The following is a 21,179-nucleotide window of genomic DNA, read 5'->3' on the forward strand; positions in this document are numbered from 1 at the left end:
CATCCTGTAGGTCTCAGCTTAGACACATTTCCTCTGGGAATCCTTCTCACAAACCCAGAAGCCTGGGACATATTCCTTGTCTGAACCTCTCAGGCTCAGTATGCCCCTACCATTGTACTAATATTGCCCTTTTTTGCACCTGTCTCCTTCCTAGACTGTCAGTCCCTGAAGCGCAGGGACCCCATACCCAGCACATAAGAGGTGCTCAGGAAATATTTCTGATGGAAGAAGTGGTAGGACTGCTATAAGGGCTGACCCCGCCATCACTCATTCATCAGATATTTACTGAGCCCTGATGGTGTACTGGGTCTCACAAGCCATTGGGAATGGGACCGGTCAAGCTCTCTGCCCTCCAGGAGCTCTGAGTATAGTGAGGGAGAGACACAGTAAACAAGCCTCTAAAACAGCCCCAAAACAAATGAAGCAAAGTGGATGGAATGAAACGGGAGGGAAAGATAAGTCAACAATCAGTAACCCCACTCTCAGTAAGGGACAGAAGGATGAGACAGAAAGCCAGCAAGGATGGAGGAGACTCAAAGCACCGTCGATCAGCCTGACCTAAGTGACATCTATAGGATACCCACCAGCTAGAGCAGAAAACACATTCTTTTCAAGCACACATGAAACATTCTCCAGGACATACTATACACCAGGCCACAAAACAAATCTCCATAAATTTAAAACCACACAATGTACATTCTCCAACCACGACAGCATTAAAAGCAAGCAGCGGGAGGAAGTTTGGGAAATTCACAAATAGTTGGAAACAGAACAACTTAATTTTAAATAACTCATGGGTCAAAGAAGAAATCACAAAGGGAATTAGAAAGTATTTGGAACTGCATGAAAATGAAAATACAACACAAGTAAATACATGAATTAGATGATTTTTAGATATGAAACATTCTGTAAAGAAAATAAAATGAAGTATGAGCTAGCTGATACAAAAGAGGAGGTACAGCTGTGGTTCCTGAACTTCCCTTGGCATCCACACCCTTGCCATGGCCTCATCATGGGGAGAGAAGATCCCTGCCCCTTGTCTTTGGTCCAGACCACAGCACTTGCTCTGGCCAATGGGTCACGGGCAGAAGTGATCATGCACCAGTTGTAAGGCTGAATCTCAGAAGCCCTCTGGTGTTTCTTTCTTTTTTTCCTTAAAGTTTACTTATTTATTTTGAGAGAGAGGGTGGGGCAGGGAGAAGGGGAGAAAGAGAGAAGCCCAAGCAGGCTGCATGATGTCAGTGCAGAAGCCAGGCGGGGCTCAGTCCCACAAATTGTAAGATCATGACCTGAGCTGACATCAAGAGTTGGATGCTTAACTGACTGAGCCACCCAGGCACCCCTCCTCTGGTATTTCTGCTTGCTCCCTGCAATCACCACAGGGAGAGCCTTCCCTGGGTGCCTGCTGTCTCTTCAGCCTGGGTCCCAGAATGAATACACAAGAAGCACAGCCACTGAAGTGAACCCAGCTTTGACCGATTCAGTTGACCCAACTTCCCTTGCAACTAATAGTGCCCAGTGAGACAGAGGCAAAAGTGGACAAGTAAACTTTTCAGAAAAAAAATTTTTTTTCAAGGGGCTGGGAACATGACCTTTTAATTTTCCCCTTTTTTCCTTCTTGCCTGGGACATGGATGTGATGGTGAGAACTGCATCAACCATCCTCTGTTCATGAAGAACCTTGGAAATGGATGCGGCAGAAAGATAAATGAAACCTTGGTCCCTGGTACTTTGTGGAGCTGCCAAACTTAACCTCAATCTCTTACTTCTGAACTTATTTCACATGAGAGAATCACCTTTACATTAATTAAGCTATCATAACTGGGTTTTCATTACTAGGAGCTGAAGACAATTTTTAACCAACATAGAATTATTAGGAAAGGCTTCTGTAGTAGATTGTATTTTTCCCAAGTGGCCCATAACAATATCTCCTATCTCACAGGATCATTGCACAATGTGAGCTGGATATTTCTCCCATTGATGGTGGAAACCGTACCTCCTCCCCTTGAACTTGGGTAGACCTTTGTGACTGTCTCCACTAACAGTATGGTGGAAGTGGTGCTACGTGACTTAAGGCTAGATCATAAAAATGCCAGGCACTTCCTCCTGGCTCTCTCTTGGGACACTCACTCTTGGAATGCAGCCACCATGCTGTGAGGAAGCCCAAAACTTGCCCAGGCAGAGGGATCACATGGAGAGGCCACAAGTAAGTGTTCTGGCCAACAGCCCAAATGAGGTCCCGGACAAGAGCCAGCACTAACCACCAGTTGTGAATGATGACTCTTAGGGTGATTCTAACCCCTGGCCATCAACCCCTTGCCCTTTGTCTTGAAGTTCTCTCCAGATATCGGGGAGTAGAGACACACTCTCCCCACTTTGCCCTGTCCAAACTGCTGGCCCAGGGAATCTGCAAGCATAATAACATGGTTGTTCTATGCCACTAAGTTTTGGGCACCACTTCTTTGAGTATTGATACTTGAGCTGACACCAGAATGAGAAGGAGAAACTGACTATGAGAAGATCGGGGGTAGGACATTGTGGTGGTGGGAAAAGCAAGAGGAAAAGTCATGCAAAGGAAATGCATCTGTAGTATCTGAAGAGCAGCAAGAAGGTCACAGCGTCTGGAGTGAACAACAATGTAAGTGGTAGGAGGCAGTGCCACAGAGGTGGGCGGGGATCAGAGACCCCTAAGGGTCTCTTAGGGGATGGAGCTTCTCCAAGGGAATCAGTCATAGGGAGCGTCTCCTAGGCATGGTGATAACTTCCAGGGTTACCTCTCCCAGTAGGAAGAATGGCTTCTGAAAAGGCCTTCAATGCCTTAACCCAAAGGAAGAACCCATGGTAGGAATCTTCAGCTTTTGGTGGGGAGGGATTTTTTTTTTTTTAGAAGAGGAAATAGAGGATTGAAGGTGTTAGGGGATATAACTGTTCAACGTCTAAAGTGAATCACTATGTATAAGAAAAAGCATAAACCCCATAGCCTGGCATTTTAGGTACCTGGTTTCCAGACCAATCACTTGACCCCCAATCCCACCTCCAACCTGCCTTTAGAAATTTATCCATGTTCTAACCATGTGTGATGATGCACCATTCTCCACATATATCATGCACCTTTAGGCCTAGGAGCATTTCCGTGCTGACCACTTGCCTTATGTACCCTCCTCCATCAACATCCTGGCCTGGTGGGCTCCTTCAAATTCCATCTTAGGGGCACCTCTTCTGACAATCTTCTTAGATACCCCAAGGGGGAATAAGTCTCTCTCTCCCCCATCCCCCTGCAGATTTTGCACAAAACTGTAATTGTGCAAATTATACTTAGCAGAGTAGCATAACTGACTGTTTACCTGTTACTCTTCCCCATTCCACCCTTCCCCCCCACACACAGAAAAAAGGGATACCTATTCAAGGGCAGGTTCTGGGCCTTATTTATCTTTGGGGCTCCAAGGCCCATCCTAGTGCCTATAGCACTGTAAAAATCCTGTGATGTCCCATCCAAAAGGAATAAGCTGGATGGATGGATGGTTAGATGGTTGGATGGAAGGGTGGATGGAAGGATAGGTGGGTGGGTGGATGGATGGATGGTTAGATGAATGGGTTAATGGGTTGATGGGTGGATGGATGGATGAGGAGTTTGACAAATGATTGGATGGGAGGATGGGTGGATGGTTGGAAGGATAGGTGGACCTCTGAACAGTGGATAAACTGAGGGGGGATATGAATGAGTGCATAAATGTGCCATAAGGGGCATACATAGATTAAAGGACAGATGAGTGGGTGAAAAGCTGGCTACATGAGCGGGTGAGAGTTTGATTATACAGATAGATGGGCAGGGGGATGAATGTATTTATGACTGGGTTCCTGGAGGGATGGAAGGGAGTATTTAAACCAGAAGTCAGCAAGCCTTTTCTGTAAAGGGCCACATAATAAATATTTTAGGCTTTGCGGGGCACATACAGTCCTGGCCACGTATTTTTCTTTACCTTTTTTGCCCCCAAATGGTATATTTGACAAGAGTCTAGTATCAAGAATATATGGAAAACTCTTACATCTTTTTTTTGAAGTATAGTTGATGCATCTTCATTGCCTATTTTCACAAACATTTATTTTTTTAAGTTTATTTATTTATTTTGAGAGAGAGAGGGAGGGGGAGAGAGAGAGAGAGAGAGAGGGAGAGAGAGAATCTTAAGCAGGCTCCTGACATAGGGCTCGAACTCACAAATTGGGAGATTGTGACCTGAACTGAAACCATGAGTCAGACACTTAACCAACTGAGCCACCCAGGCACCCCTTTTGCAAACATTTAAAACCTATAAAATCCATTCTTAGTTAATAGGCTACAAAAAAACAGGATCTTGGTCATTACGACTCAGGTTTGGGTGACGAGAATTTTTAGTTAGCTCTATCTACCATTTGACAAGCTCAGGGTTGAATCCCAAACACAGAAGGCCAGAGGACACCCCCTCCACCCCCCACTGCCCAAAAAGAGCATAATGGAGCCAGAGACTTTTTTAGCTGGGGAGGTTCAGAATGCATGCTCAGCCCTTCCCCTCACCGCACAGCCTTGGGATTTCAATAGCATCGAATCTGTAAGGAGGAATTCTGAGAGAGAACCTGCCAATCTTAGCAATTAGAGATGGATCCGGAGTGGGGAGTGGTGGACAATGTCTCGCAGTTTACGGGCCTCCCTGAGGCTCATGTACCCGGCTAGGACTTGTAGTCACATTGGGGCTTTTCTGCCACTGCCATCCCCACAAGCACTGACATCATCAGTATAGCTCTGGATCACAATTTCCCGCAACTAGCTTTTGAGTTGTGACTTTTATGGGCTCGTTTTTTTTTTTTTCTTTCTCTCTCCTCAGGATATTATTATGGATTACCAGAGGTTTCAGCATCTTTCCAACTGGCAGGAAGCAGTGCAAACACAGATGGAAGTTTCCCAGTTAAAACCCTCTTAACAAAGTCATAAAACAAAAAGCCCAGCCTTTCTGTCATGCTGCCAGCTCAGAAGCAAGTGAGAGAGAAGAAAACAGGAGAGTGAGTCTTCCTGCCCTTCCTAAGGAGATCTTTTAGGTATAAGAGGGTGGTACATTATGTACCTGAGGACTTTTGGGTTTTATAATGCACACAAAGCTCTCATCCTGAAGGGCAAAAATGAGGGGCTGGGCGCACAGACCAGAGTAATGCTCTGTCCTGCTTCCAGGAACCTGGGTGCCCTGCTCACATGGCAACAGGACACTAGGGTGATGCCACTCACAGGGGCCTCAGCTGGCTTCAGCAGGAGGCCTGGCTTGGTGCTGGGTGCTCTGCTACAACCAGAGTGGTCTTCGCCACAAAGAACTCCAAAGGCAGTCAGAAACATGGGATTAACACACGATAGTGCACTAGAAATACAGGGACCTGGGTGTTTATCCTGGCTCAGTCGCTCTCTCTGGGCTTCCATATCACCAGGAACAAAATATCAAGTGGACATTCCCAGTTCTGATGTTCTTGGATAGACATGGTGAACAATACAAAACAGCGTGGAATCAGATGCTGAACTACTAGGGGTCTGGATATGGCTTAGAGACCTCAGGGAGCAGGTGCCCCGATGTTCACTCACTTCCCATGTCTCTGCTGTACCTTCTTCCCTCAACCCTCCTTATGACTCAGCCCAAAAGTCACATCCTCAGGGAAGCCTGCCTAGATTCCCCCAGGTTGTCAGTTCTTCCCCCATGCTCCAGATGATTACTCATTTACTAATCTGTCTCCTTCACTGGCCAGAGAGCTCCTGGGGAAAGGCCTGAAGGATCTTTCTATTCACCAGCTCTTGTCACACAGCAAGTGTTCAAAAAATATTTGTTGAACTGAAATGAACTGACTGCACAGGGAGACCTTCCAGGCAGTCTTGTGGGTTGTAAAGGGTGGCAGTGCCTGATACCCAGGCAGTCCCCAAGTCTGGCCTCCTTTCTTCTGAAAGTCCAGATGATTTCCTCACCACTGGCTCAAGTGTTATTGCCCCAGGGCTGGGATGACTGAGAAAGCCTCTCTACACCCCAGCTGCTCTGTCATTGCGCAAGCAATCACCTTCTCCATATGGACCTAAACATATGCATGCACCCACACACGCACACGTAGGCACACACATGCATACATGCACACACATACATGCACATGTGTACACACACACCCACACATGCATACTCACATGCACACACAGCAATGATCCAGAACTACATCTGTCCTCCTTCTGCCGTCCTCAATAAGAGGGCTGAGGAAACTGCAAACACCCTTCCAGAACCCTCAGCACATCCCCCATACACCCCCTTCTGGGCAGAGAGGCATACTTATGGAAAGCATGTTGCTATTCACCCCCTGAAGCATATGAATCAGGGGACAGACGTCCACAAAAAGCATTGGTGAACATTTGTCTGCTGCCAAGCCTCTGTTCATCCAAATCACCTCTGTCTCCTCACTGCTTTTCTGCCTCTTATATCATAGCCTTGTAAAAGGGCAATTAGTTTTGGACAATTAAAATGATTAACTCACCAGATGTAAGTGCTGAAGCATCTCCACGTATCTGCAGAGGGAAAGAGGGTTGAGTTTGCATTAATTCCCATCCTGGTTAAGCCAGGGAGGGGTGATGTTCTGTTAACAAGCTCAAGGCCACAGGCAGCTGCTTGGGGACTCACGCTTTCTCTGAAGACAGCAGTTCCTGTGCGATGACATGGGCTCTGGACTGTCCTTCTACCTGCAAGAGAGAACAGAGTGATCAGGAGGGACAGCACCAATTCAGATGGGGGAAGGGAGACCCCAAGCACTGGGTTTACAGAAGGACCTCCAAGCTGCCGGAGACAAATTCCACATACTTCTCAGCCCATTCCTGCCACTTACTCTCTGTGAGATCTTACTGTACCTCAGTTTCCTCATCTGTAAATGTGGATATTGGTAGCATCTAACTCAGGAGGCTGTTGAGCTATTGCCCAGCACACTGTCCAACACACAGAAAGTGCTCAGCAAGTGGCCACTATCATGACTGCATGACCTGGGCCTCTACCCATAGGCCCAGTAACCTTGAACAACCTGTGGTTTTCTGCGCATAGGGAGCTCTCTTACGTCTTGCTTTTGCACATGCTGTCCCCTTCCCCTTCTCTGCCTGGCTAATTCCCAGTTATACTTTAAGACTCAGCCATGGTATCTATCACCTCTTCCAAGGAGTCTTTTTTGAACCCCTTCGTGAACCAGCTGGGTTTGGTATCCTTTCTGAACATCCTCCTCTCAGGACACCAATTATGTCTCTCCTAGAGGGAAGGAACCATAATGGTTCACTATCACCCCTGCATGACCGGTACCTCACATACAGCAGGCTAGCTTTTGTTGACTGAAAGACAAATGAGTAAATGAATGGATGAATGAATGTCCATTCCGCTTTGGAAGCACCAACTCTCCCAGCTGACCTCAGGAGATGAGCCATTTAAACCATCTGAGGCCCAACTTCTGCACCTGTAAGATTTGGGAATAAGTGAGATTATGTCTATGAACAGGAAGGATGGGCGGGGACTGAGGCAGATGCCTGGGCCTTCTGCCACAAGCAGGCCCCTCCTCTGTGGCCCCAAACCTGCCACATATCAGACACAGCTGCTGGCTGGGATCCAGAAGAGCAAAGACTCTGTGGCTCAGCCTGACAGAACAGATGGCAGACGCCAGGAATGTGCAGGCAAGGCTGAGGTCAGAGTGGCCCACAGTGGAGCAGAGGGCACTTGGATGGGACACCTGGCTTTTGGTTCCAGGTCTATCACTGCCTCCTGGGGCCGCTAAATGTGTGAATGTGTGATAAAGTGACCTCTAAATTCCCTTTTGTGCTGAACCTGTGTGTTACTAAACTCAAGGAGCCACTGGTCAAGCCAGTGGTCTATTCTAATGACTAGAAACTCACTACCTATTAAGAGAGCAACTACAGTGTTATGGTTAAGAACACAGACTCTGGAACTAGGCAATCTGAGTTCAAATCTTTCTGCCTTTTGCTGGTCATGCAGCTTCTCTATACCTCAATTTTCCTATCTGCAAAATGGGCACAACAGGATAAGGATGCCTAACACCTGCATACTGTGAAGATTAAATGAGTGAGTGTATATACAGAAAGATATCTGTCTATCTCTATCTATGTATCTATACACACATCTCTCATTTGGAACAGTGACTGGTGCACGGTAAAAACCACAGAAATAATGGCTATCGTCATCTTTGCGGTTTTTGTTGTTGAGGCAGAAACCAGGGACAGAACCAAGTGCTCAGGGATGGAATAAGAAAAAACAATTTACAGGGTCATGTAGGGGAGAGGTCTCAACTGCAGAATGAAGGCTGAACCACTCCTCTGAGAGCGGCAGTTGAAACAGTGAAAGCAAAGGGACGCTGGGATGAACAAGCATCAAGTTCAAATCCTGGTTCCAGCATATTGTGTAATCGTATGACGGCTGGCAAACCATTTCCTCTGAGCCTCAGTTTCTTCATCTGAAATATGGTGGAGAATAATCAACCCGATCTCGTGCACTGGCCTTTTTGATGAGGCATTCCTGACTCAAGGCCGTTGTACTTGCTGCTCCTTCTGCATGCGATGCTCTTCTCCAGATCTTTTCATTCTTACTTTCTGACTTTTTCAGGTCAAAAATCACATCCTCACTGTGGCCAACCATGACCACCCGACCTAAAGATCACCCAAAGTCATTCTCTACCCCAGGGTTCCTCATCCTTGGCACTACTGACACTTTAGGCCGGGAAGCTTTGGTTGCAAAGGCTGTCCTATGTACTGTAGGCTCATTAACAGCATCCATGGCTTCTACCCACCGGCTGACAGTAGCAGCTCCCACCCCAAGTTGTGACAACCAAAAATGTCTCTAGACATTGTCAAATGTCCTCTGGGGGGAAAATCTCACCCCTGGGTAAGAGCCACTTGTTATAACTTTTTATCTGGGTGTGTTCTTCTTTACAGCAGCCACATTACCTGATGTTACCCTTGCACACAGGATATGTTCAATCAACATCTGAATAAATACATGAAATGAGATACAGTGCTTAGCACACAGTAGGCATTCGATAAATGAGTTCCCTTCTCCAGCTACTCCATCCCTGACAGTTTCTTGGCTAAGAAGCATAGTGTTTTTAGAGATTTCATTCTCTCCAAGGCCACCTAAACAGGGCAGAACTTGGGCCCACGGTCAGTCTCCCTCCTGCATCTCACTGCTGTCTCTTGGCGGGCTGTCACAGCATCCATGGAGCAGGAGGGGAAACAGCGAGGCCTCCAGAGGCCTCCAGCCTCACCTGGCCTCCCGCCCTTCCCACAGGCGCCGAATTGTGACTCACTGTCTGCCTTTTGCATCTGCAGGGCTAGTGTGGGGTTCTGTGGACAAAAGCATCTCACCCCTCCCAAGCAGGGGCTCCTGCAGAGTCCCACATGTGAAAAGTCTTTGCAAACAAAACCCTCGTAATGGAAAATATACCCTGCCAGGACAAGCCTTAATAGCTAAGAAACCCTGTGGTCAAGCTTCCATCAAGAGAATTAGTTTATAGACAAAGGACAGGGGTCAGAAGTCAAGCTCAGGTTCTTCCCCTATAAAATGAAGACAAGATGACCTCTAATCTTCTAGGGGCCTGTGATTCAATTTTCACTTGTTATCCAGCATGATGCTGAGAGCCCATGGTGCTGTGTCAGAAGGCCTTGGTTCAAATCCCAGGCTCCATCCCTTCCTATGCATATATCCCTGGACAACTGATTCCTCTTCGATGAGCCCCAACTGTAAAACAGTGATGATAATAATACACACTTAATAATAGAACTGCTAGCATTTATTGAACACTTAGCATGTGCTAAGTATGGCTCTAAGCTTTTTACATGTATTCTCACTGCGTCCTCTCAACAACCTAGGGGACAAGGTACAATTATTAGCACCTCCATTTTACAGATGAGGAAACTGAGGCACAAGTAAGTTCTAAGATTTGCCCTAAGTCACTGCTAGTAAGTGGCAGAGCCAAGATTCAAGATCAGGTAGTCTGGCTTCAACAACCAAGCACTTAGCAGTGTGTCTGGCACATAGTAAGCACTCTGTAAGTGGCATCTCTGCTCATTATAGATGGCAGGTTTTCCAAACTGGGAAACACCTATCCTTTACCTGTCCTCTAAAGGTAGTAGCAGGAGTCTAGCACTCCTGGGGGAGTCCAGAACTAGTCCTCTGAACTCAGTTCTCTCTGATTTCCAACCCTAGGAGCAGTGCCTGCCATGGTACATAGGAAAGAGAACTATGCTGGAAGTCAGGATGCCCGGACCCACATCCCAGGCAGGCTGTGTGACTCAGGACAAGACCCTCTCGGATGCCTCAGTGTCCTCATCTGGAAGATTGGGTCAGCATTCTCACCTGCAAGGATGAGATGATGAGATGATGGATAGGAGTCATCAGGCCCACCCCAACATTTGGAGTTGTTGTCATTACCATTGTTACATTCTCGAAGCTGTCATTCCCCCAGACTTCTGGTAGGGCTGGGGCACGGGCCATTCTGCACGTCCTTCCCAACCCCTCCTGCCAGACGGGCAGACTCTGGGTGGGACGTACGGGGCCGTCCAGCTTTAGTGCCTCTGCTGATGATGGATGTGTCTTCACCAGCCCGACAAGAAGGGGGCCTGGCAGGCCATGTGCCCGAAGCTCTCCTCAGAAGCTGCTACTGGGCGTTGCCCAACCGGGCCATTTAATATAGATGTTTGTTTAACCAGGAAATGAACTCTGAGGTTGACGGCAGTGTCCAGGGACAGACTTCTGGGAACAGGGTTCCTCCCAGGAATGTGGGGGCTGGGGGCGCCAGGGCCTGCGCTATCGCGTTTCTCAGGCTGTGGGTGTTAATATCAGGCGGCCACTGGCCCCTCTGCCCAAGGCCGAAGCAGCTTATCTTCCCCGTTCCCCAGGGCCGCCCAGTCCTGCACTTCCTCCCCAGGCCCTAGGCGAACCAGCCGGTCAGTGTTGGCTATTCTGAGACCAGGTTGGGAGCGCTAGTCCTCCGTTAGGGACCCTCCTGTTTGCAGTCCCAGAAAGAGCTGGGAGTCCTAGTCCTCTGTCTCCATGCCTCAGTTTCTCCAGCTATGAAATGGTGGGGGGGAGGGCTTAGCCTCCTTCTAGAAGAGCAGTTCCCCAAGTGTGGTCTGAGAACCTCTGGGGTTCTGTCTCCCTTTTCCTACTACTTATCTGTGAAGCTGGCCCAAACAACAGTTCTGACAGACTCAGCACAGAGGCAGCAGGGCCCAGCTGTCTTCTAGGAAGCCAGACATTATGAGTATTTTCAAAAATGGAAAACTCATGTCACACTCCTCATTAAGTCTTCCTGAAAAGTTACTCTTCATAAAAAAAGCCATTTATGTTAACATGCAGTGGACTTATTATTGTCATCTAAAACAATTTTTTTAATGTTTATTTTTGAGAGAGAGAGAGAGAGAGAGAGAGAGAGAGCAAGAGAGAGCAGGGGAGGGGCAGAGAGAGAAGGAGACACAGAATCCGAAGCAGGGTCCAGGCTCTGAGCTGTCAGCACAGAGCCTGATGTGGGGCTCAGGGCTTGGACTCACAAACTGTGAGATCATGACCTGAGCCAAAGTCAGACGCTTAACCGACTGAGCCACCCAGGCACCACTTATTATTGTCATTTTTTAAGTGAATTAAAAGATGTTTAGGGGCGCCTGGGTGGCTCAGTCGGTTGAGCATCCGACTTTGGCTCAGGTCACAATCTCGCGGTCCGTGAGTTTGAGCCCCACGTCGGGCTCTGGGCTGATGGCTCAGAGCCTGGAGCCTACTTCCGATTCTGTGTCTCCCTCTCTCTCTGCCCCTCCCCCGTTCATGCTCTGTCTCTCTCTGTCTCAAAAATAAATAAATGTTAAAAAAAAAAAATTAAAAAAAAAAAGATGTTTAAAAATTTTTCTCAGTGTTATCTTTTAATGTGGTAAATACTGACTGATAAAACCCATAGAAACAAAAACTCTTTGGGGTCCTCAATCATTTTTAAGAGGAAAGAGAGGTGGGAGACCAAAAGGTTTTGAGAACTACTGTCCTAGGGGTTGTTAACAAAGCTCATATAGGATTGTAGATGGAAAAGCTCCTCATTCTCAGTGAAAAATTACGGAGGAGGGAGGCATCGTTATTACTGTGTAATAGTGATAGTAACAATTATTATTATTGTGAGAAGCAGGCCAGTGAACCTCCAGCTTTATGGCCTGGCCCTCAGGATGGCCCCAAGTAGGCCCAGAGGCCACATAGTCCTTCTCCACAATGTTCTACTTTGCAGAAGAGGAAGAAACCACCCCCAAAACTCCTGGTTTCTAACTACCTTCCCTGCTTGCAGGCCTCCTGGGCTCATACATGCTCTGCCTTTTAAAAAAATTATTTATTTATTTAAAAAAATTTAAAATGTTTATTAATTTTTGAGAGAGTGTGAGCAGGGGAGGGGCAAAAAGTGAGGGGGACAGAAGATCCAAAGCAGGCTCTGCACTGACAATAACGAGCCTGATATGGGGCTCGAACTCACAAACTGTGAGATCATGACCTGAGCTGAAGCTGGAGGCTCAACCGACTGAGCCACCCAGGTGCCCCCATACCTGTTCTGCCTTTAAACAGCTGCCTCCTTCTTTCCAAGTTTGTCTTTGCCAGTCCCTGGCCAAGCCCCATGTCCTGGGTCTTAACGCCTGGCTCAGTCCTCCCCATCTGTGGGACGGCATTCCATTCTCTCTGCACCACAGCCCTCGGCCTCTCAGCTCCTTGACTTTCTTCTCAGATAACTTTTGCCCATATTTACATCCGCTTCACCTAGCCTGGGCCATCTCCACACTCAAAACTGCCCCACCTCTGAAGTGAACTTTCTGGTCCCCATCTTGGACCAGAGTTTCTAGCGTCCCTCCACCGTCAACTGAAATTATCTCTTAGCTGATTGGGATCTCTAGCCTTTCACCTACTCCCATCCATTCCAGGTCACGGTGGCCACCTTCTGCTGTCACGTGAAGCCTCGAGTGGCTCTCATGGTTCCCTAGCACTTGCAGGAAAACTTATCATCCAGAATGATGCTGAAAGCACGGGCTCTGGGGTCACAAGACCTGGGTTTATATGCCAGGCTCCGTCCCTTCATACACCTATGCCCTTGGACAAGTGATTTCTCTTCATCGTGTGAAACAGCAATGATAATAATAATACCTACTTATTAACAGACAGCTACCGCTACTGAACATTTAGTATGCGCTAAGTATGGCTGTAAACTTTTTATGTGTATTCTCACTGAATCCTCCCAACAACCTATGAGCAAGGTACTATTATTATCACCTCCATTGTACAGAGAAGGAAACTGAGGCACAAATAAGTCCTACCCTTTGCCTGTGACTCAGCCTAGAGACCCTTTTCAGAAACCTCTCCTCTGTTCCTCCATGCCCCCAGGGAACTCAGTTTCACACCTTGTTTTTCCCTACCTCTGGGCCTTTTGGGCTCATGCAGGTCCCTGTGCCGGAACTTCCCTATAATCTCAGCAAATGTCTCTAAGTCACACACTAAACCTGAGGTGGGGCCGGGCACCACGGCAGGCATCCCGCTGCTCCATATTTTCCAGCCTCCTTGGCCACACAGCCTGCTGAACGAAAAACCCACGCAGAAGGGAGCAGAGGCTGCCTTCTATGGCTGTTTCAAGCCCTGGGGAAATACTGTTGAGGGTCCCAGTGAAAGGGCTTGCTGGCGTGTTCTGAGGCCACATCTGGAGAAAGAAGAGTGCTCAGAACTCACAGGTGGCACCAGATTCCTGGAGAGTGCTATCTCCGGAAGTTCCTCCAGGCACTACTATCTCAGACATTGTCCTTCTCCTTGGAATTCAGGTCGGAGTTTCCAGCACAGCCTTTGACGGCCACTGGCAAATTCAGACAGGAGCTTGGGGAGACATGGCTCATTTTTATCCCAGCTATCACCTGTGCTCCCACAGGAGGCAGAGGAGGGATAAAGATGGTGAAAGAGAGGCAATACCTGCCAGGAGGAGGGCGGGGAAAAGGTGGGACCAGAGGTCTTCTGGCTCCCCCAGCACTGAGTGGCTGCCTCCAGTTCATGATGACGACTGCCTTATTCTAGTTCTTGAAGTCAGGCTGGTGTGAGTCTGGGTCTGGCCTACATGCTTTAAAAAAACTTTTAATTTTGGAAGGACTCTGGTTCTGGATGCAGTCTGTAATACATTCATACAAGCAGCATGTTATCTTGGAAGGTGTCGAATGAGAGATCAGGAAACCTGATTTTTACTCCTAACTTTGCCTCTAATCTGCGAAATAACCTCCAGCAAGTGAGGGCCTCTCTAGGAGCTTTAGTTTTCCCTCCTGTAAGACAAAGCAATCTCTTGCATAACTGAGCTGCTACACCCACTGAGTAAGAACTCTCGATTCCCTCTCCCCCAGCCTCTGGCAAGCATCATTCTACTCTCTGCTTTGACTGTATCAGATTCCTCACGTAAATGGAACCACACAGCATTTGTCCTTCTGTGACTGGCTCACTTCACTTGGCACGATGTCTTCCAGGGTCATCTGTGCTGTATCATGTGACGGGATTTCCTTCCTTTTTAAGGCCAAATAATATTCCATTGTATGAACAGGCCTCACTTTGTTTATCCACTCATTCATCAATGGACATTAAGAGGGTTGATTTCATGTTGAGTGTTCTTACCACAATAAAAAACAAAACAAAACAAAACAAAACAAAGTGGTATCTAAATGTCCCTGTCAGCTCTCCTACCTTCTAGACTCTAAAGAGAGTGGCCATAACTATAATTGGCAAGTTCTCACTGTCTGAAGAGGCCAGTACATGGCTCATATGAGATTTGGTCCTGTCCTAACCACCTCACTTCAGTTCAAGAAAGGACCTGCCATGACCTCAAGAAGCCAGTCAATGGCTGGATCCCATACTGTTTGTGCCTCCTATGCACCCTCCTTCTCCTTTCTACTTAATTATGTCCTACTCTCCTTTGTGAAGCACTAAGGCCTCACCTCTTCTTGGAAACCTCCTTGATTGCCCTGACTCTTAAGACCTGGGACACTTACGCTGTTTAGAGTTTAGTGCACACAGCTGAGGACACTGGGGCCGCCCCACAACTGTGCTATCTCACAGCCAGCCATTGTTTTTATATCACGAGATATAACATTCACAAAAGAGCATAAAACATAAATGTAAGGTTTTTTTATGTCAATAGCTTTCTCATTCCCCAACTTGGCTGTGTGTGCCCCATGGTCAGACACCCCGCTGTCTTCTTTCCTGGCACCTCGAGGGCTGAGGGCCCTGCGGGGGCTCCATACAGAATGGGTGGCTGATGTACACAGGCCAGAGCTCAAACTTCAGTGAGCAGACGTACTGCTGGGGATCTGGTAAACATGCAGATCCACATGCAGTCAGTCCGGCGGGTGTGGGGGGTGGTGCCTGGGTGCTGCAGGTCTGTATGTCCACCTCTGGGCAGCAGGGCTGCAGACTAGGTATATGGAGCAGCTGCCATGAAGCCAGGAAGGAGAAAGCGAGGGTGAGTGTGATGGTGGCCCCAATCCCAGGCTGGGGCCGGGGGTGTATCTAGGACATGGCAGAGAGGAAAATCAGCCACAGAACAAGCTCTCTTAGGGCCGGGCACCCTAATGCCTCATACCCAGCCTGCTGGCTCCTCACAGCCCTCAAGGCCTCCAGGACTCTCTGAACAAGGGGCGTGGGACACAGGGCTGCCCTGGCCACCTCCAGACCTCTTAGCCCCTATTCTGAGAGTCTGTCCTTCATCCTCCTCTGCTCACACTGCCTCCAGATGTCTCTTGTGTTACTCTGCTGAACCGCTGCACCCTCTGCATGGTTACCAGGGAGCTGGTGAGAAGCTGGGTTGGCTCCCAGCTTTGCCCCTCACTGTGCGAAGTAAATTATACAGGACCAAACAAGTGTTTTCATTTTTTTAAAGTTCTTAAAAGCTTATTTATTTTGAGACAGAGAGTGAGAGCGCACATTTTGAGAGTGACAGTGATAAGCGGGAGGAAGGGCAGAGGAGGAGAGAGAATTCCAAGCACGCTCCACACTCTCAGAGCCCAGTGAGGGGCTCGAACTCACAGACCATGAGATCATGACCTCAGCCAAAACCAACCAAGAGTTGGACACTCAACCGACTGAGCCACCCAGGCGCCCCAAGTGTCTTCATCTTACTGTCATGCATCTAAGTTTGTTTTCCTTACTTGACTGCAGAAACGGAGTCAAATCTATTATTTATTTATTAGTTTCACTTGAGAATATTTACTGAGTACTATTTTACATCCCAGGCAGTAAGGACACAAATGTGAATAGGAGAAGTGTGGTCCTGCACTTCTGGAGCTATTCTTACAGGGAAAGGCATATGGCATGCATGTAAACAGAAAAAGAAAGACAATCACAGCTTGAAATAAGTATAAGGAAGGAAGTAGATAGGAATGCTGCAATGGAGCGCTTAAGGATGAGCAGAGGAGGCCTCTTTGAGGAGGTGACATTTAATCTGAAACCCTGAGCCAACTATGCAAAGGGCAGGAAGAGTGCTTCAGGAGGAGGAAACTGCAAGCACAAAGGCCCTGAGGTGGGTGAAGAACGGACAGAACCTGTTTTGGAATCCTTTATGATGCCCGTCCAAAGACCTTGGAGTTTGTTGAATTTCATCTGATCTGTGATTAACACATGACAATAGAAGATGAAACGCCAGAGATTTCCAAATTTTCAAATCTGGTGCCAACAACCAGAATGGCAGACACAAGAGGAGAAGCTGGCTGAGGGGATGGGAAGATGCCGGGTTCAGTTTGGGATGCGCTGAGTTCGAGGTATGGTAGACCCTCCTTATCTTTGGGGGATATGTCTCAAGATTCCTAGTGGATGCCTGACACCACAGATAGTGCTGAACCCCGCACAGGCACATCTTGGAGACACTGTGCGTTTTTCTAGACCATTATAATAAAGCACATACCGCAGTAAAGCAAGTCAAATAAATTATTTGCTTTCCCAGTGCATAAAAGTTACGTTTCCATTACACTGTATTCTATTAAGTGTGCAACAGCATTACACCTAAAAAACAATGTACATACCTTAATTAAAAATACTTTATTATTGGGGCACCTGGGTGGCTCAGTCAGTTGAGCCTCCGACTTTGGCTCAGGTCATGATCTCACAGTTGGAGAGGCAGAGCCCCACATCTGGCTCTGTGCTGACAACACGGAGCCTGGAGCCTGCTTCCGATTCTGTCACTCCCTCTCTCTCTCTGCCCCTCCCCCACTCATGCTCTTTGTCTCTCAAAAAATAAATAAATGTTTAAAAAAATACTTTATTGCTACAAAATGCTGAGCCATAACCACCGATCATGGATCACCATAATATAATAATGATGAAAAGTTCGACATCGAAACACTGTGAGAATGACCAAAATGTGACACAGAGACACTGAAGGGAGTAAATGCTGTTGGAAACATGGTGTCGACAGACTTGATCCAGGCAGCGTTGCCACAAACCTTCAATTTGTAAAGAATGTAGTATCTGCAAAGTGCAACCAAGTGCACAATAAAACAAGGTATGCCTGTATGTACTGTTTTCTCCTAGACATACATACCTATGATAAAGTTTAATTTATAAATTGGGCACAGTAAGGGATCAACAATAACTAGTAATAAAATAGGACAATTACAACAATACATTGCAAGAAAAATTCTGTGAGGGGCTCCTCGGTGGCTCAGTCAGTTGGGAGTCCGACTTCGGCTCAGGTCATGATCTCACCGCTTGTGAGTTTGAGCCCCAGGTCGGGCTCTGTGCTGACAGCTCAGAGCCTGGAGCCTGCTTCTGATTCTATATCTCCCTCTCTCTCTCTGCCCCTCTCCTGCTCACACTCTCTTTCTCTCAAAAATAAACAAATGTTAAAAAAATTTTTTAAAAAAAGAAAGAAAAGTTATGTGAATGTGGTCTTCTCTCAAAATACCTTAGAGTACTCTACTCAGCCTGGTTCCTGTGATGATGCGAGATGATAAAACGCACATGTGGTGACATGAAGTGACATAAATGATGTCGACACTGCGACGTGTTAGGCTACTACTGGCCTTGTGCATATGTGTCAGGAGGAGGACCCCCTTGCTTCCAGATCACAGTTGATCACGGGTAACTGGAACTATAGGAAGCAAAACCCCAAGTAAGGGAGGACGACAGTATCTGTGGGGCTTTCGGAGGCTGGAGTGTGGGCCACGGAGAGAGGTCAGACCAGGAGCTCAGCTCTGGGAACGCCAGCTGAGGAGGGCTGGCCGCTGGCCTGGAATGGGCTGCCTGGGCAGAACACAGATGAGAGACAGGGGTGGAGGAGCTCGGGCCTTGGGAAAGAAAGGTCTCGTGTGGAGGCAGAGACAGAGTTGGACAGTGGAAACCAAGGGAAGAGGGAGCTCCCAAGGTGAGAGACCACCAGAGCTGAGGCTCAGGGTCTGGGTGGACAGCGTGGAGGCCTGGCTCATGGAGGCGGGGAGGGCAGTGCAGGGCGGATGACAGCAGTAAGGGAGGTAGGGGAGTGGGGAAGACTGAATACGTCTGTGGGCTGAGGGAAGTCCTTAAGAATGTCTGCAGCCCATCTCCCTGTCCTATGCTCCTGTCTACTGACCTGGTCTTCTAGCCCTCGAGGCTCAGTCCCGCTTTTCTGCCTCTGCACTGCTGTCTTCCACTCAGAACGCTCTGTCCCTAGACCCTCCCATTTCTTGCTGGCTCACTCTGTTCAGCTCCCTGGTTTCTTCCTCATCCTAAAGACCTCTAAGAAACCAGAACTCTCCTGCACTGCTGGTGGGAATGTAAAATGGGACAGCCATGGTGGAAAATGGGATGGCAATTCCTCAAAAAATTAGAGACATGATTCTCGTATGATCTAACAACTCTCCTTCTGGGGACACGCGGGAAAGAACTGGAAGCAACGTCTAAAAGAGACATCTGTACATCATGTTCATAGTAGTATTATTCACAATAGTCAAAAAGTGGAAGCAGCCCAAACACCCACTGATGGATTAACTGACAAGCTGTGATATGTACATATAAGTGGAATATTATTCGGCCTTAAAAAAGGAAGGAGACTGGAACACAGGCTACAACATGGATGTACCCTGAGGACACGGTGCTCAGTGAAATTAGTCACAAAAGGACAAATACTGTATGATCCCACTTACATGAGGTCCCCGGAATAGTCAAAATCAGAGAAGCAGAGAGCAGCATGGGAGGTGCCAGGGGTTGGGGAAGGGGCTGGGGAGTTAGCATTTAATGGGGACAAAGTTCCAGTTTGGGGAGATGAAGAGTTCTGTGGATTGATGGTGGGGATGGTTGTACAATAGTGTGAACGTACTTAATGCCACCAGACTGTACATGTAAAATGGTTAAGATGGTGAATTTTATGTGTATTTTAACACAATTTTTTTAATTGGAAAAAAAAAGCTTTCTCTAGCCTCACTGCCTCAATTTCTCCCCTCACCCCGCCCTTGGGACCCAGCTCCCACCTGCCAGGTTTGTTGTGTTTCTTTGATGGCACAGCGCTTTCACTGCCTAAACCCACCGCAGGGGCCTTCTGATTGTTCATCTCCTTCTCTAGGGGAGCTTCTATTCTAGAAGCCAGGCAGGGAGGCACCCAGTCTGTCTTGTGGCTGCTGTATCTTCAGCCGTTGGAAGGATGCCTGGCACATAGCAGGTGCTCAGTAAGTACTTAGTAAATACATTTCTGCTGAAGAGGAGGGATGGGGAGAAATGGAGTGAGGATACAGAGACAAGAGATGCAGACGGGAGGTAGTCCATGCTTGTGATGAGATGAGGATGTTTTCTGGGAAGGAGAGCAGGCTGCAGCCTGAGGAAGCTGCTGCAGGATTAGGAGGGCTTCCTGGGGACTAGAAGGAGTGAGAACAGGCCATGGAGCCAAGGTGCGGGGCTGCACAATGGGTTGACAAGACTCTGGCATGGAGAAAGCACATGGCAGAATTTAACCCAGGTGGGGACTGGCCCAGTGGAAATAACCAGAGTTCAAGGAGATGATCAGATAGAGGTGACAGGTGAGAGGCCTGGGGGCACGAGGCCAGCAAGGAGGCCCAGGCCAGGCCACATGGACCGTGGGCACAGCCAGGAAGGGTGTCACAGCAGGGCAGGCCTGTTCCAGAGGACAGGGCAAGCTTCTGCCTGGGCTCGGGGGTGGACCTATCAGGGAAACACAGGGACGACAGGACTCAGGCGAGGGAGGAGGAGGTGGAGGGAGGAGGTGGCTCAGAGAGGCCACCAACTCCTGGGCTCACCTCTGGGGAGCTGGTATTTCTCTTGAAAAGTCTCGGTTAGTCTGAAAATCAGGCTTGCTGTCAGGGAGGAGTGATATGCCAGGTTGCCTTTGTCTCCTTTCACATTAGATCTATTTTTATGTCCTTCTTGCTTTCCCTTTTCTGCCCCCTCTTCCCTTCAACCCACACCCCTTGAATGTCCGTGAGTGGGAGAGAGGGCAAAGTCAGACAGGTGGGTGGACGGCTGGGCTCGGCCTCCTGTCCTGCTCCAGAAGGCTCTCCATTCCTGATGTGGCCACCTCAAAGCATCTGGAAGAGTGGAGCTCACCCCCTTTTGTTTATTTTTACATAACCCATATCAAACTCTAGGAAGGGTGGGGCTCACCCCAAACATACCTCCTGTGGCCCCAGGGAAGCAATTCCTGGGGCGGGGGGGGGGTTCACTCACACCTTCCCTAGGTCTGCTCCTCTGAGGTGGCTGGAGATGGCAAATCTGGCTCTTTTTCCCCCCTTGATGTGATGGAGGCCTTTGCCTTTTGGGGAAATAGAACTTTCAGTGGAAGACAAAAAGATGACAGCAAATGCTGCCTCTCTCCACCCCCCCCCCCACCCCCCACCAAAACCAGGAAAGATTGCACCCTCTAGAAATGCCCCTTCACATCCACTGAGGGCTGCCGGGAGGGTGAGCACTGCAACAGCCTCCTAGGGGTCACTATGGCTGCAGGTACAAAGATTGAAAATGCCCCTCTCTGACCCACCAATCTCTTTCTGGGATCTATGCTAGAGAAAAGCACGTACACAAGGAGGTGTGTGAACAAGTGCACTGCAAAGCTGTTAGTAGAGCATAAAAATTAGAAACACTATAAACGTTCCTCAGCAGCGGGATGGCCAAATAAAGGATAGCATATCCATAAATG

The 21,179-nt window shown here is 48.1% G+C and overlaps 1 protein-coding gene across 2 annotated transcripts in view; it reads right to left on the reverse strand.

Moving 5' to 3' along the window:
• The window catches only part of FGD5 (FYVE, RhoGEF and PH domain containing 5), a 122,590-nt gene that overhangs the window by 46,135 nt on the left and 55,276 nt on the right, over positions 1-21,179 (reverse strand). For both annotated transcript variants that reach the window (XM_047843568.1, XM_047843559.1), the window contains exons 4-5: positions 6,668-6,726; positions 6,525-6,555 (exon numbers count right to left, since the gene is read on the reverse strand). In XM_047843568.1, coding sequence (XP_047699524.1) covers positions 6,525-6,555; positions 6,668-6,726 — 90 coding nt within the window. The remainder of the gene's footprint in view (positions 1-6,524; positions 6,556-6,667; positions 6,727-21,179) is intronic.

The sequence above is a fragment of the Prionailurus viverrinus genome, chromosome A2 (genome assembly GCF_022837055.1).
Source record: "Prionailurus viverrinus isolate Anna chromosome A2, UM_Priviv_1.0, whole genome shotgun sequence".
In the NCBI taxonomy this organism is placed as follows: domain Eukaryota; kingdom Metazoa; phylum Chordata; class Mammalia; order Carnivora; family Felidae; genus Prionailurus; species Prionailurus viverrinus.